Below are 14,479 nucleotides of genomic sequence, written 5' to 3'. Positions count from 1 at the left end.
GAAGGGATGTCACCATTATCCAAGGTCATCTGGTCAACCGTCTGCATGAATGCATGAATGCTACTTCTTAATCATCCCTGTCTAATTATACTTATCCAGCCTCTGCATCAAAACTGCCAAAGAAGGAGATCCCACTAGGTCTCCAGGCAGTCTATTCCACTTACTTTTGTCTGTGTTGAGCTCATTCTCTTGTTCCTAGTGCAGCCATAACTTTTCCAGCCCCTCCCCATAGCCTCAAATCCCTGTAAAGCCTAGGGGGAGCTAAAGCCTTGCCCACCAATTTCCAGAACAGGTGCCGTAACTAATAGGCCATTAGAGGTGAGTGGCACTTCCACTGCTGCCCTCAGCTGAAACTGGATCACAGTGACCTGAACCAGGCGAGGGATCCAGCTATTTTGTGTCTTCTGCACTGAGTGATGGACAATCACTTTTGGTGACATACAGACTTTGACCATGCAAGTGGGACTAAGCAGAACTAGAGGCAATATAGGACACCTCTCTCAATCTGTTCCCCATCCCCTGTTTCTGTTCTTTTGGAGGACTAGAGACACCCCCATCAGCTGCCCAAATAAAGAGGCAACAAACCAGTCCCTCATTGGTTCTGTTACTGCTCTACCTTCAGAACGGATCTAGACAAAAATGGAAAGTTGCTTACTCATTTCAAGTGGCACTACAGCGGTCCCATAGATGCACATGTTTCATGACTCAAGGTGGCCAAAAGGAGAGAGTGCCCAGGTCATACTGAAAATCAGGTATTCACAACATTGGGTTTATCAAAAATCATGGGACTTAAATAAATTATAACTTTAACAGTCTGTTGTTTTGCTCGCCCAGTCCCAGGCCTAACCTGGGAGACAGCCTCCATCGTGCCTCACCACACCCCTGTCCTCCAGCTCACAATATCCCTGCTGGCTCCTTACTTCTTCCTGCCCTTTTCCTGCATCCATTCCCTGGGTCCTTGGATCCCCTGCTGCTCCATGCTTACACATGCATGAATCACGGTGGTCACCCTTGGTTCGTACAAGGGGAATCTGAGGCAGGAGTCAACTGTGATTTCAGCAGCGTCAATCCATAGTTTCATAGTTTCATAGTTACAGGGTCGGAAGGGACCTAATAGATCTTCTAGCCCGACCCCCCGCCAGGGCGGGAGAACAACCCAAAAACACAAACAAAACCACTCACCCTAAAAACAAAAACGGGACTCAAATGAGTCCAGCCAGGTAAGTATCCAGCCTCTTCTTAAAGATCCCCAGGGTAGGGGCCAGCACCACCTCCCTTGGAAGTTGGTTCCAGCTCCTAGCCGCCCTAACTGTGAAGTAGTTTTTTCGGATGTCCAATCTGTACCTCCTCTCCATCAACTTGTGCCCATTACTCCTTGTTATGCCAGCGGGGGCTAGGGGAAACAGCGTCTCCCCCAAACCCTTCTGGTTCCCCCTAGTGAGTTTATAGACGGTCACCAGGTCCCCCCTCAGCCTTCTCTTGTGGAGGCTGAACAGGTTCAGGTCCCGCAGTCTCTCACTGTAGGGTCTGCCCTGTTGTCCCCGGATCATGCGGGTGGCCCTCCTCTGGACCCTCTCCATGTTGTCCACATCCCTCCTGAAATGGGGCGCACAGAACTGGACACAATACTCCAGCTGCGGCCTGACCAGCGTCGCATAGAGGGGGAGGATCACCTCCCTGGCTCTACTCGAGATGCACCTGTGGATGCACGACAAGGTCCGGTTAGCCCTGCCAACCATGACCTCGCATTGTCGGCCCATGTTCATCTTGGAGTCAATAATGACACCAAGATCCCTTTCCGCCTCCGTGCTCTCAAGTAGGGAGCTCCCCATCTTATAAGTGTGCTGCTGGTTCCTACTACCCAAGTGCAGCACCCTGCACTTGTCCGTATTGAAACGCATCCTGTTCCTGTCTGCCCACCCCTGTAACCTATCCAGATCCTTCTGCAATCTCTCTCTCCCTGCTAGCGTGCTCACCTCCCCCCAAATTTTGGTGTCATCAGCGAATTTAAACAGGTTGCTCTCCACCCCAACATCAAGATCGCTGATGAAGACATTGAACAGCGCAGGGCCCAGGACCGAGCCCTGAGGGACTCCACTACCCACCTCCCCCCAAGTCGAATATGATCCATCCACCACCACCCTCTGAGTGCGACCCTTCAGCCAATCTGCAATCCATCTGACCGTGTAGGCATCTATGCCACAGTCGCCTAGTTTACTAATTAGGATGGGGTGAGAGACGGTGTCAAAGGCCTTGCTGAAGTCCAGAAAGACTACATCCACCGCGACACCTGCATCCATGGCCTTTGTGACCTGATCATAAAAGGCAATCAGGTTGGTCTGACATGATCTCCCCCTAATAAATCCATGCTGATTGCCCCTGAGCATCATCTCGGATGCCGGCCCATCACAAATGTGCTCCTTGATGATCTTCTCAAAGAGTTTCCCCAGGATTGAGGTGAGACTGACGGGCCTATAGTTGCCCGGGTCCTCCCTTTTCCCTTTCTTGAAGATGGGGACCACATTAGCTACCTTCCAATCGTCTGGCACCTGGCCCAAGCACCACGATCGCTCGTAGAGCCGTGCCAGGGGCCCTGCAATAACCCCAGCCAGCTCCCTCAGCACCCTGGGGTGGAGAGCATCCGGACCCGCTGACTTGAACGCGTCCAGCCCCTCCAGAAGCTCTCTAACCCGGTCCTCCCCAACCTGAGGTCTGAAGGCGATCCCCTCGCGTCCGGCTTCTATCACAGCAGGGAAGTCCCGGTCCCTGCACAAGAAAACGGAGGTGAAGAATTGGTTAAAGAGGTCCGCTTTATCCTCTGACGCAACCACCAGATTGCCCCGCATATCCTGCAGGGGCCCCACATTACCCGGCGCCTTCTTCATCCTCCCAATATATTTGAAAAAGGACTTTTTGTTATCCTTAATCCTGGACGCTAATCCGAGCTCTATCTCCGCCTTGGCCTTCCTAACAGCCCGCCTGCAGGCCCGAGCAGAGGAGGTATACTCCTCTTTGGAGATTACACCCCCCTTCCACCGGGCGTACGCCACCCTTTTGGCAAGCAGGCATTCCCGGACACCCTTGGTGAGCCAGGGGGGCTTTTGGACACTCCTGCCCGCCTTGCTTCTTGTCGGGATGGACACCCCTTGGGCCCCGAGTATCGTTTCCTTAAGGAACGACCACTCCTCTTGGACGCTGAGTTCCTCTGCCCTCAAGGACCCCAGTTCCTCTCCCACTAATCTCCTCATCTCACTGAAGTTGGCCCTCCTGAAGTCTAGGGCCACCACCTTGCTGCGGGCCCTTGACACTCTACGCTGGATGGTGAATTCCAGCACGCGATGATCACTATTGCCCAGGTGGTCAAGAACCTGGAGGCCTCTTACCAGGTCGTCGCCTGCGGCCAGGACCAGGTCCAGCAGGGCATCTCCTCTGGTGGGACTGTGCACCTCCTGAATCAAGTGGAGGTCCTGCAACTCGGCCAAGAACCTCCTGGAGCGGTCCGTCCCGGCTGACTGCTCCTCCCAGCAGATGTCCGGGTAATTAAAATCGCCCATGACAACTACACCCCTTGCTTTTAGTGTCTCCGCAAGCTGGCCTGAAAATTCCCTGTCCAGCTCCTCCTCTTGATTGGGGGGTCTGTAATAGACCCCCACCGTCAAATCCCTCTTGCCTTGCCCCCCCTGGATCTTGACCCAGAGCACTTCAGCTTGCCCTTCCCCTGACCCCATACTGCTGGCAGAGGATGTGTAGTGCTCCTTGACATAGAGTGCCACCCCCCCGCCTTTTCTGCCTTCTCTATCCCGCCTTTTGTACCTAATCCTTTTCAAGGGAGAAGAGAATTTCCCCTAATTACTTTGGCAGGGTGACTCTGGGTCACCAGTGAGATGACCGAGACAATATCTCCAATTTCTTCCAAAAGGGTGACATTGGATCAAGATTTGGATGAATGAAGGAAAGGTACATGGGGCAGCATTGGCAACACATAGGGGGTGCACACAGGTGCATGTGCACTCCCTGAGATTGATGGTGCACCCCCTGCAAAAAGGTGGCACCTACAATGCCAGCGGCGCCTATGGGTGGTTGCCACTCGCCACCCTCCCGCCCTCACTGCCGACTCCGCCAGCAGCATCTGTGGGTGGTCGCCAGCTGCCAGTCGGCACTTACCACGCCCCTGCCACGCCGCGGACAGCGCCATGGCCACCTGTGGGAGCTAACCACTTGCTGCTGCCCTCCTCCTGCTGCCAACAGCGCCAGTTCCACCACCACCTATGGGAGCTAGCCGTACCCACCCCCAGCCTCCAGTGGCACGCAGCATTCATGTGGGGTAGCATGAAATGGTTCATTTGTGTGCAGCAGCATTCCCTAATTCATATATAAATTACTGACTTGTGTGGATAAATTAGAAACTCCTCCTAAAAGCAAAATGCACCACACCTGTCCACCATGTGTGTCGCTCTGCAGCTGAGGGGTGGGATGCCCTACTGCACCCTGGACTTGAAGGACGCTGGCCACATCCACTAGGGCAATTCTACATTCCCATTCATTTCTGCAGCCCTGATTCCTCTCCATTGCCCTAAAATTGCATGGAGCTCAGTTCCCTCTGGGTTCACTTTGGTTCATTTCTAAACTGGGCATAAAAATCTTTTTATGATCTGCCTGCACTTTCCATGGGTGTCCTCAGAGGCTGCAGCACAAAAAGGAAATGTATTTAATAAGACCCAGGTTCTTTCTAAGCTCTCCCCAAGCAGAGCAGGTGCCAGGATGCTAACAATGCCCGTTGTGCCACAACCTGAGGCCTAATGAGGAGTCAGAGGCACCAGCACCTCCAATTCAGGCTCACATCTGCTGGAGAGGCATGTGCAAGGCATCCACCAAAATCTCCTTTGTTCAAGTCAGGTAAGGGAGGGCCCAGCATGGAGCCTCTGCAGACTCACTCAGGGGAATGTCACACACAGCCCAGGGCTTTCCTGACAGGGCTGGAAACAGGGAGAAAGAAAAATCCAGCCCAGGCCAGAGCACCAGCGTACAGAGGTCAATGTCCTGACTTCCCACCTTAGCCAAAGTCTCATGAGCCATGTAACCTAATTTGCTCTCTCTCTTTGTTGCAGCTCAGGCACCAGACAGGTTTGGGGCATCCAAAATGTTTGCAAGACATCACTGGCCACCTAGCCCAGTACTCCACACCCCTCCTTACGCACATTCTCTGGCCAAATGGACAGCTACCCATTTCATACAACAGTACAGCATTTGCCACTTACTTTATTACTCACTACTGCTGGACTCCGGATCAGTGGCCAGAAGCCCAAAATCCAACAAGCTTTGCTGCAAGTTGACTGATTCGCCAGCTAGTGCAGCACATATTCTACTGAACCATGGGTCAGCAACCAGTTTAGTGCAGCAGGCTGCCATGGGCTGCTACACCCCTCCTCAGTTTCCAAGCTGCGTGATGCCACCATCACCTCCATTCTTCATGGTACAAGCACCTGATTCCTAACCCTAACACCTGGGGTGCGAGGGCACGGGGCTGAATTTGTTGGTGATGGTAGGCCCCTGCTCCAGGAGAAGAGAGAGCAGAGAGGAGGGCTGTGGAGTTGAACAGCTGAAGAAATACATCACAGGGTAATGAAGCAGCACACACTGGGCCAAACTGCATGCACCTTATAACCTGTGCTACCGCAGGCCGGTCTCAATCATTTTACAGGTCAACATTAATTTACATATTGATCACAGTGTATGCTGGGTACAAGTGCCGCTACAGGGTACCCACCTCTAGAGGCCTATTAGTGCCTATGCCCTCCAGTCTCCCCCATATTCAGTAGTCTCTCCTGCCACGTCTTGAGATCAAAATCAATAATGGAGGCTGCACCCAGGGCAAGACACACTTTCAAAGAGATGGATCTTGTCTGCTCCAAGTTCATCTCAATGTTTCTCCTGCTGAGCCCTCCCACTAAGGGCTCTCTATTCAGGGCCACCAGATCCTGGCTCAGCTCTGAGCACAGCCCATGACCACAGGTTTCAGCACCCGCAATATCTCTTAGGTAGGGAGCTAGGGGCTTTGTACAGAGCTTGCTGGGTCACACGACCCCTCTACTTCTGCCCCTGGGCCATCGGGCTCTGCCTGCACCTGGACCCCATGGCCATCTTGCTTCAGGCTCCCCTGCTTGTGAGTTTGCCTGTGGTGTCACCAAAGGAGCAGAAGCAGGAGAGATACAGAGATGAAGCAGAAGGAAGTGAGAGCAGAGGGGGGACTCAGGAGAAAGGACTGGGAAACCAGGGGGAAGGGACCTCTACCAGGGATCGGATGTACTGGCAAACAAACAAAAGATAAGAGAGGACAAGGTTGAATGAGGTGGGTGATGGAGGGGAGAAGGCCCGGACACCCCTGGAGAACCATTCCCGTTCTGGTAACGGGTTGGGGCCGATGAAAAGAGTCCAGGAATCTGGAAATCCAGCGCTGCACTGCTCTAACCATTACACCCCACTCTCCTCTCACACAAGGGAGATTCCCGGAGTCCAGAGTCTCAGCCGCACCCTCTGGTCCCCAGTTCCTCCCATGCTCAGCTCCTCGTTCTCACTTCCACACAGCTCCACTACGCAGTGATTTTAGCCCTGTGCTCAGAACAGGGAAACAGGCTAACAGCTTCCCCAGCTGATCCCATAGCCATGTAACGACAAGAGACACAGGAGAGCAGCTTGACGCCCATGGCGGCAGCAACACAAAGGACAGCGCCTGGTGCCACCATGCCAGTGGTGGTGTGTGGTCAGCCACCACTGTGCCGGTGGCAGCATTTGGTGCCATCAACAAAAGGGGCCTCTGTTCACCCACACTGTTTTTCCAACCCCATAGTGTTGAAAAGGACAGGGCTGGGCAGCTCTCCACATGCTGTGCGGCTTGGGTTGCGTTTACAAGCACCAAGGCAGGGCTGTGGACTGGGAAATGAAACCTGGAGCCAGGGGGGAGCCTGTGGTGGGGCAGGACCCATGTGCTCTGCACAGCGCTGTGACCAGATGTGGGAAAGGCCCGTGGGTGAGAGGTCACTTCACCAGTGCTCCCTCGGGGGGTCCCGCAGTTGCAGGAGTCTCATGCTGTGTTTGGGATGCAGCTCCCCCGGGCTCCATGCCTGCTCCCAGCCAAGTGCCCAACCCCACTCAAAGCTACAAATTGCATTCACGCTCTGCTCCACCCCCTCCCTCCTCCTTCCCCCCATTCCCCACCAATGGCCATTGCCTTTAAACCTGCGGACAGGGATCGTGAGCTGAGGGTGGGAGCCAAGCACAGCCAAAGACACGGGGCTTCAGAGCTGAGCTCGTGTCTCTGCAGGACAGAGAGCAGGTCTGTGATCCACATTTAGAAATGGTCTAGGCTGCGGCAGGGCACACAGCCTAGCAGACAGATGAGCCACTCACTCCTGCACCGACTCCCCTTTTGCAGAGCTTTCCAACTCAAGGGTCCTTAGCTCTTTACATATTTCTATCTCCCAATTTTTCTCCTACCTTCTGTCTCTCTCCTCCCTCTCTCTATACTCCTCTCCATCCTTTTCTCTCTGTTCCCATTTGTGTCCTCCAACTTCTCATTCTCTCTCCTGTAACCAATTTCTTCTCCTGTTCTTTCTCTCCTACTGTATCCTTCTACTTTTCTTTGTCCCCTTTAGCTCCTTTTCTGGATTCATTTTTCATCTATACAACAAATTAATTTCTCTTTCCTATTGTTTTTGTTCCCATCTACCCACCTTTTTAGTTCTCCCATTCTTTATCTTTCAATTGATATGCCTTTTTCTCTCTCACTGTTTTTTTTTCTCCTTTTTTGATTTTATCACTCTCCCTCTCTGCTTTTATAAATATCCATCCATCTCTGTGTTTCTCCTCTGTATTCTCTGACTGGCAGCTATCCAGCCATTGCCCCCTTACTGGTAAGGTTGTTTTTCTCTAATCTTCTTCATCTATCCCTCTCTCACATGCACTTTGCCCTGTGCTTGGCTGGCATTTCTAAATCTCCCATCAACAATGTCAGTGGGCTCTGAGGAGGCTGATCCAGTGGACACAGACCTAGGACGCCCGTGCCTGACAGCAGTGCACTGACACACAGGTATGCATAGTCTCCAGGTCCCTTACTCAAAACCAAGCCTTGGCACTAGGGCTGGGGGACCTCACACCAGGGTGATGCTGGTTCTGAGGGGCTGTGCTTCTTTCTGACCGAGCCTTCCCCCAAACCACCTAGCCACTGGGATGCGAAGAAGCCCTTGTTGCTCTGGACTTGCAGAGCCAGCTTCAAGCAATTCTGCTCCTCGGCATGCAGCCAGGACAGCAAGAGTTACCCTGCCTATGGTGTCTCGGAGCCATTGCAACTCCACAACCAGGTGCTTCCATCTCCCTTGCAAGAGGGAGTTCAGAGATCATGGAGCTGGGAGCCACACATAAATACAGAACTACTGCACACTGGCCAGAAAGGAGAGATTGGGGCAATTGGAACCAGCATGAAATGGAGGTGAGTCTGAGCAACAGAGGGAAGGGTTCGACATAGCCTTTCGGGTGAGGGGAAGGAAGAGCAGGATGACTAGAAGGAAAGACTGACCAGCTGCCTTGGGATAATATTGAACAAATTGAGTTCACGACTGTATAACTGACTGATAGACTAAGTAGAAGCTGTGTAGCAGAATCTGAGCAGTATGATCACTAAAGCCCCCTAAAAAGCCCAGCACAGATTGTGTTTTTACTGGACAGAGTCACAGAAAATGCATTCAGGCAGCAGTGGCCAAAACCACTCTTGCTTTCTGGCTTGGAAGAGCTGTGTGAGAGTGAGGGTCTTTCTTGGCACTGCTCCACTCTCTCCCCCTGCATGCTCTGGCTTCCTAGAAAGATTTACAAGTAATCCAGGGAGTTCATTAATTAACACCTATCAAAGACGTTGATGGGGAAATCCTGAATTTCAGATTTTCTCCCATTCTTGTCTTCATTTTTTCTTGCTTAATGCCAAATTCAAAAGAACAGAGAAATCATGCAGTAGCTGGACAATCCTCATCTAATCTTTCTGCCTACCTGTGTTCTCACTTCGATTTCTCCTCCCCTCCTCTGCTCCCTTCCTGTGTGTATTTCAAGTGTCTGTTTGGGACTGTAAAACCCTCAGGAGGTCCCTATGCTGTCTTCTAGGAGTTTAGTAGATCTGTGAGACTCTTTGTCTCATTTGCTAGTTTGGTATGGTTATGATGTTATAGAAGAGATTGGGGAAAGAGGAATGAGACAGCATGTGAAGATGGAGAAAAGGAAAAGCTGGAACTGAGTAGAATGGGCTGAGCAAGAATGTGATGAGTGCTAGATCACATTCTGGCACAGCGATAGCTGTTGGCCACTGAAGGAAATGTTGGGGTCTGAGGGTTATGTTTAGGCAGCCCCTGTTCTTAGCAGAATGAGTCCTCCAATGGCGCAAAGACAAAAGCAAACTTTATTGACATTCCCAAAATATGAATATTGCTAGCAAATAAAGAATAGCACCATATATCTAGGTGTAGAGTGATTCATAATTAGGTTAAAGGTCTACCGGGATTCTTTAGAACTAGAAGGATGCAGGTGGACACTGCTTTTACCAATGCAATTCTATAGACGCAGTCTCTGCTCCAGGTTCTTTGACCTGCGCACTCCTTGCTTTCCTGGTCAGATCAACCCTGGCAGGGACACAGCAGTTTATGCTCTATTCCCATCTCTCAGAAGGTCCCTTAATAACACTACTTCCCCAGGAAGCCTAGCCAGAGAGGTGATGCACTTTCGCACAGAAATGGAATATACTTCAAGTGCTAAGTTCAGTTGTATTAGCTTCTGCAGCTCCTTACTTCTCATACATACCAGCTGCAGCTCCATTCTCCCTGTTTGACCTCTATAATTTGTAAGGTCCTCATAGTTAATACCCACATGTGCTGGGGTATAATTGTAACAAAAGATTGTGGATAACCCATCACCTCTGTCCATTTTCAATCCAGTTTCCTATAGTCTAACTGGCATCTGAAAAATTAGTACCCTCCACCAGAAACCTTTACCAATATAGTAACATGACATAAGGCTGTGCTTCTTTTTTGTGTTTGCTTTATTTCTAGGCTTGAAAGCCCCTATGGCTCACCAAAGGCATTCAGGATCATTTGAAAGCTAAAAAGGAGGCATACACCCTATGGAAGGGAGGGGCCATCACCAAGGAGGATTATACCTACATTGCTCAAGGCTGTAGGGGGGCTGAGAGGAAGGCTAAGGCAGAGATGGAACTGGGACTAGCGACCCGGATCAAAGATAACAAGAAGTCCCTTTTTAAATACATAGGGAGTAAAAAGAAGGCACTGGGTAACGTGGGACCTCTGCAGGACACGCTAGGCAATCTGGTGTTTTCACCAGATGATAAAGCTGACCTCTTTAACAAATTCTTTGCCTCCATATTTCTGAGCAGGGACTGGGACATCCCCCTCTCTGGGATCCCGGACGAACTCAGGAAAGGCACAGCCGGGCCAGGGAACTTCTGGTGGGGCTGGACGTCTTCAGATCAGTAGGTCCAGATGATCTCCACCCAAGGGTGCTGAGGGAATTGGAAGAGGTCATTGCAGGACACCTGGCACAGCTTTACGAGCACTCGTGGTGCTCTGGTGAGGTGTCAGAGGATTGGAAAAGGACCAATGTGGTCCCCATTTTCAAAAAAGGGAGGAAGGAGCCTCAGGAAACTATAGGCTCGTTAGTCTTACTTCAGTCCTGGGGAAGCTCTTTGAGAAAATTATCCAAAAACACATCTGCAAGGGACCAGCAGGGGAGATTATGCTGAAGGGCAACCAACATGGGTTCATTAGAGGCAGGTCCTGTCAGACCAACCTGGTGGCTTTCTACGAGCAGGTCCCAAGATCCTTGGACGCAGGTGTCACAGTGGACATAGTCTTTCTGGACTGTAGGAAGGCCTTTGACACTGTCTCTCACCCCATTCTCATAGAAAAATTAGGCGACTGTGGTGTCGATGCTTACACAGTCAGATGGGTCGCAAATTGGCTGCAGGGCTGCACCCAGAGAAGTGGTGGATGGGTCATTTTTGATCTGGAGGGATGTGGGCAGTGGGGTTCCCTAGGGCTCAGTCCTTGGGCCCGCACTGTTCAACATCTTCATCAGCAACTTGGACGAGGGGGTGAAAAGCACCTTGTTTAAGTTCACAGATGACACTAAGATATGGGGAGAAGTGGGCATGTTAGAAGGGAGGGACAGGCTACAACTAGATCTGGACAGGTTACAGGGGTGGGCAGATGAGAATAGGATGGGTTTCAGTACTGACAAGTGCAGGTGCTGCACCGGGGGAGGAAGAACCAGCAGCATACCTACAGGCTGGGAAACTCCCTTCTCGTCAGTGCAGAGGCAGAAAAGGATCTTGGAGTCATTACTGATTCCAAGATAAACATGGGCCGACAATATGAGGATGCAGTCAGTAGGGCCAACCTCACTTTGTCATACATCCACAGATGCATCACGAGCAAGTCCAAGGAGGTGATCCTCCCTCTCTATGCAACAATGGTCAGGCCGCAGTTGGAGTACCGTGTCCAGTTCTGGGTGCCGCACTTCAGGAGGGATGTGGACAACATGGAGAGGGTCCAGAGGAGGGCCACTCTCATGGTCAGGCGGCAGCAGAGCAGGCCCTATGAGGGGAGGCTACGGGACCTGAACCTGTTCAGTCTTTACAAGAGGAGGCTGAGAGGGGATCTGGTGGCCTTCTATAAACTTACCAAGGGGGACCACCAGGGAACAGAACAGACCCTGTCCCCCTGAACACTACCAGGAGTCACTAGGATTAATGGCCATAAGTTGACTGAGAGTAGGTTCAGGCTGGACATCAGGAAGCGCTACTTCACAGTCAGGGCAGCTAGGATCTGGAACCAACTTCCAAGGGAAGTGGTGCTTGCTCCTACCCTGGGGGTCTTCAAAAGGAGGCTAGATAATCACCTTGCCGGGGTGGTTTGACCCAAGCACTCTTTTCTGCCCACGGCAGGGGGTCGGACTTGATGATATGCTCAGGTCCCTTCCGACCCAACCAACTATGAAACCAACTATGAAACTATAAATCCAGACTGTTCTACTAGAATGAAAGAACATCTGCTGTAGATCACTGGCTCAAAGGAAACTGGGGTGGTGTGGGTGGTAGGGCACATGGGTGACAGTCCAGAACTTGCAAACTTTGAGGCCAAAGCGGAGGCGCTCGCTGTGAAGCCCTGTCAGGTTCCAGCTATTCTGTGCATTCCGTTAAGTATCTTGTCATAAGGACACGAAAAAGGTAAGGACTGGATCACCGACAAGGCATATTCTGTATTACTGGGAACTGGTCCTTTGAGTAAAAAGGTTCTCAACTAAGAGGGTGTCCAGGTACTAATCTACCAACAAGCATGTCTAACACCTGGGCTGTCCAGCTCCTTAAGCGGCTGGGGCCGGGTGCCTCCCAACCTGACCTTGGCACCAGTGGCAACATGTAGGAGGTGCACGGGGGTGCACAGGAATCCCCTGAGAGCACTGGTGCACCCCCTGACTGGCCACACTTGATGCTTAGGCAACGGGCAGGCGGGGGGTGGGCAGCTGGGAGTGCCGGTACAAGCGCCATCTGAGGAGTGGAGAGATTTCAGCTGAGGGGGAAGTCCCCCGTCAGTGAGATTGGTCACAGGGGACCTCCCCCCTCCACCTGGTCAGTGCATGGTTGCTGGGAGGGGCCTGACTAAGGCAGCACCAGTTGCCCATGCTCAGCACCTTAGACTTTCCTTCTGCACCACCTGTCTCCCAGGACGGGGGCAGGAAGCAGAAACCACAGGTCCTACAGCTAGCATGAAGGCCCCACCTGCAACTGCAGCCAGAAGAAAGGGGGAAGTTGGTTGTTCCTGAGGGCTCAGGGCCTGCAAACTAACCCCCTGTAGGGCACATGTAGCCCACAAACCAAAATTTGGACAGTCCTATTGTAGACATTGTCACATCATTTCTTGTACCTGCTACCATTTTCTAGTCATGGATTGTACCTACCAATGCTCACAAACCCACACCTCCAGCCTTTTCCAGATCTACTCAGTGGCGGTGTAGCTACTCTATGCTCAGTGAGCTGCACAGCCCTCCTGGGTTCACACACACTAGCAATTGCCAGTCACTATCCAATCCCTGTTATCACCAACCTCCTGCCTGCCTGAAGGGTCTTTGTCACCCTTCCTATTTCTGTACATACAGGTGATGTACAGTAAAGCAGCATGGGGGAATCAGCACAAAGAAAACCAGAGTACTACTGAGGAATTCATCCTGCTGGGGATGTCTGATCAACCACAGTTGGAGCTGCTGCTGTTTGTGCTTCTTTTCATCGGTTACATGATGACACTGCTTGGGAATGTCACCATCATTGTCGTCTCCTGGCTGGACCCCCATCTCCGCACACCCATGTACTTCTTCCTCAGCAACCTCTCCTTCCTCGACATCTGCTATACTACCAGCGTTGGCCCCCAGATGCTGGTGAACTTCCTCAGTACACGCAAGGCCATCTCCTGGGGTGGCTGCGTGGCCCAGCTCTACATCTCCCTTGGCCTGGGTTCCACAGAGTGCCTCCTGCTGGCAGTCATGGCCTTCGATCGCTACGCTGCTGTCTGCCAGCCCCTGCGCTACGTGACAATTATCAGCCATCACCGCTGCCTGCTCCTGGCTGCTAGTTCTTGGTTCGGTGGTCTGGTCAATTCACTGGCACAGACAGTGCTAACTATACAGCTGCCACGGTGTGGTCGGAACCATATTGATCACATCTTCTGCGAGGTGCCCGCCCTGCTCAAGCTGGTCTGTGCTGACACTTCTATTATTGAGGCTGAGCAATTCTCTCTCAGTTTGATCTTCCTGGTGGTGCCTGTGAGCCTCATCCTGGTCTCCTACAGCTACATTGGTGCTGCTGTGATAAGGATTGGCTCAGCTGAGGGCAGGCGCAAGGCCTTCAGCACCTGCACCTCCCACCTGGCTGTGGTGTCACTCTTCTATGGCCCGGGCATCTACATGTACCTGCAGCCTCCCTCTAAGGGTCAGGGCAAGATTGTCTCCCTGTTCTACACAATGGTCACCCCAATGCTGAACCCCCTGATCTACACACTGAGGAACAAGGAGGTACATGGGGCCCTGAGGAGACTGCTTTGGAGAAAGTCAGGCCTTATAGGCTGGGGTTAGTCAATCGACCTGTAACCCTCTGTTCCCTATACCTCGTGAAGCATTTCCCTTCTTTCCACTTCTACCCCCAAAATATCCCATTCCTTTTTAATTTCTTCAATCCTTTAAGTTTCTTCTATGTCCTGTGACCCATTATATGAAATAAGAAAATTATGAAAACGTTTGTTTTTCATCTAAAAATGAAGGGCATTTATAGACATACTTTTGTCTACTCCTATGCTTCAGAAATCCATTATGTTAGAGCAGACTTAATTAATCTAGTCTGCTCTGCATGCAAGCTGACGGACCCAGAGTTCTGTTACAT

The 14,479-nt window shown here is 51.6% G+C and overlaps 1 protein-coding gene across 1 annotated transcript; it reads left to right on the top strand.

Moving 5' to 3' along the window:
* Positions 1-13,209: 13,209 nt before the first annotated feature.
* LOC102377616 (putative olfactory receptor 2B8) lies at positions 13,210-14,175 on the top strand. The gene has a single exon (XM_006037501.1). The coding sequence runs from the start codon at positions 13,210-13,212 to the stop codon at positions 14,173-14,175; it is 966 nt and encodes a 321-aa protein (XP_006037563.1).
* Positions 14,176-14,479: the final 304 nt, after the last annotated feature.

This window comes from Alligator sinensis, unplaced genomic scaffold, assembly GCF_000455745.1.
Source record: "Alligator sinensis unplaced genomic scaffold, ASM45574v1 scaffold1039_1, whole genome shotgun sequence".
NCBI classification, from domain to species: Eukaryota; Metazoa; Chordata; order Crocodylia; family Alligatoridae; genus Alligator; species Alligator sinensis.
Note: the sequence above shows the minus strand (reverse complement) of the source record. Positions and strands in the feature narration are given on the sequence as shown.

Bases quoted from the DNA above. Each gene is read 5' to 3' on its own strand.
- LOC102377616 (XM_006037501.1), top strand. From the start codon at position 13,210: ATGTACAGTAAAGCAGCATGGGGGAATCAGCACAAAGAAAACCAGAGT.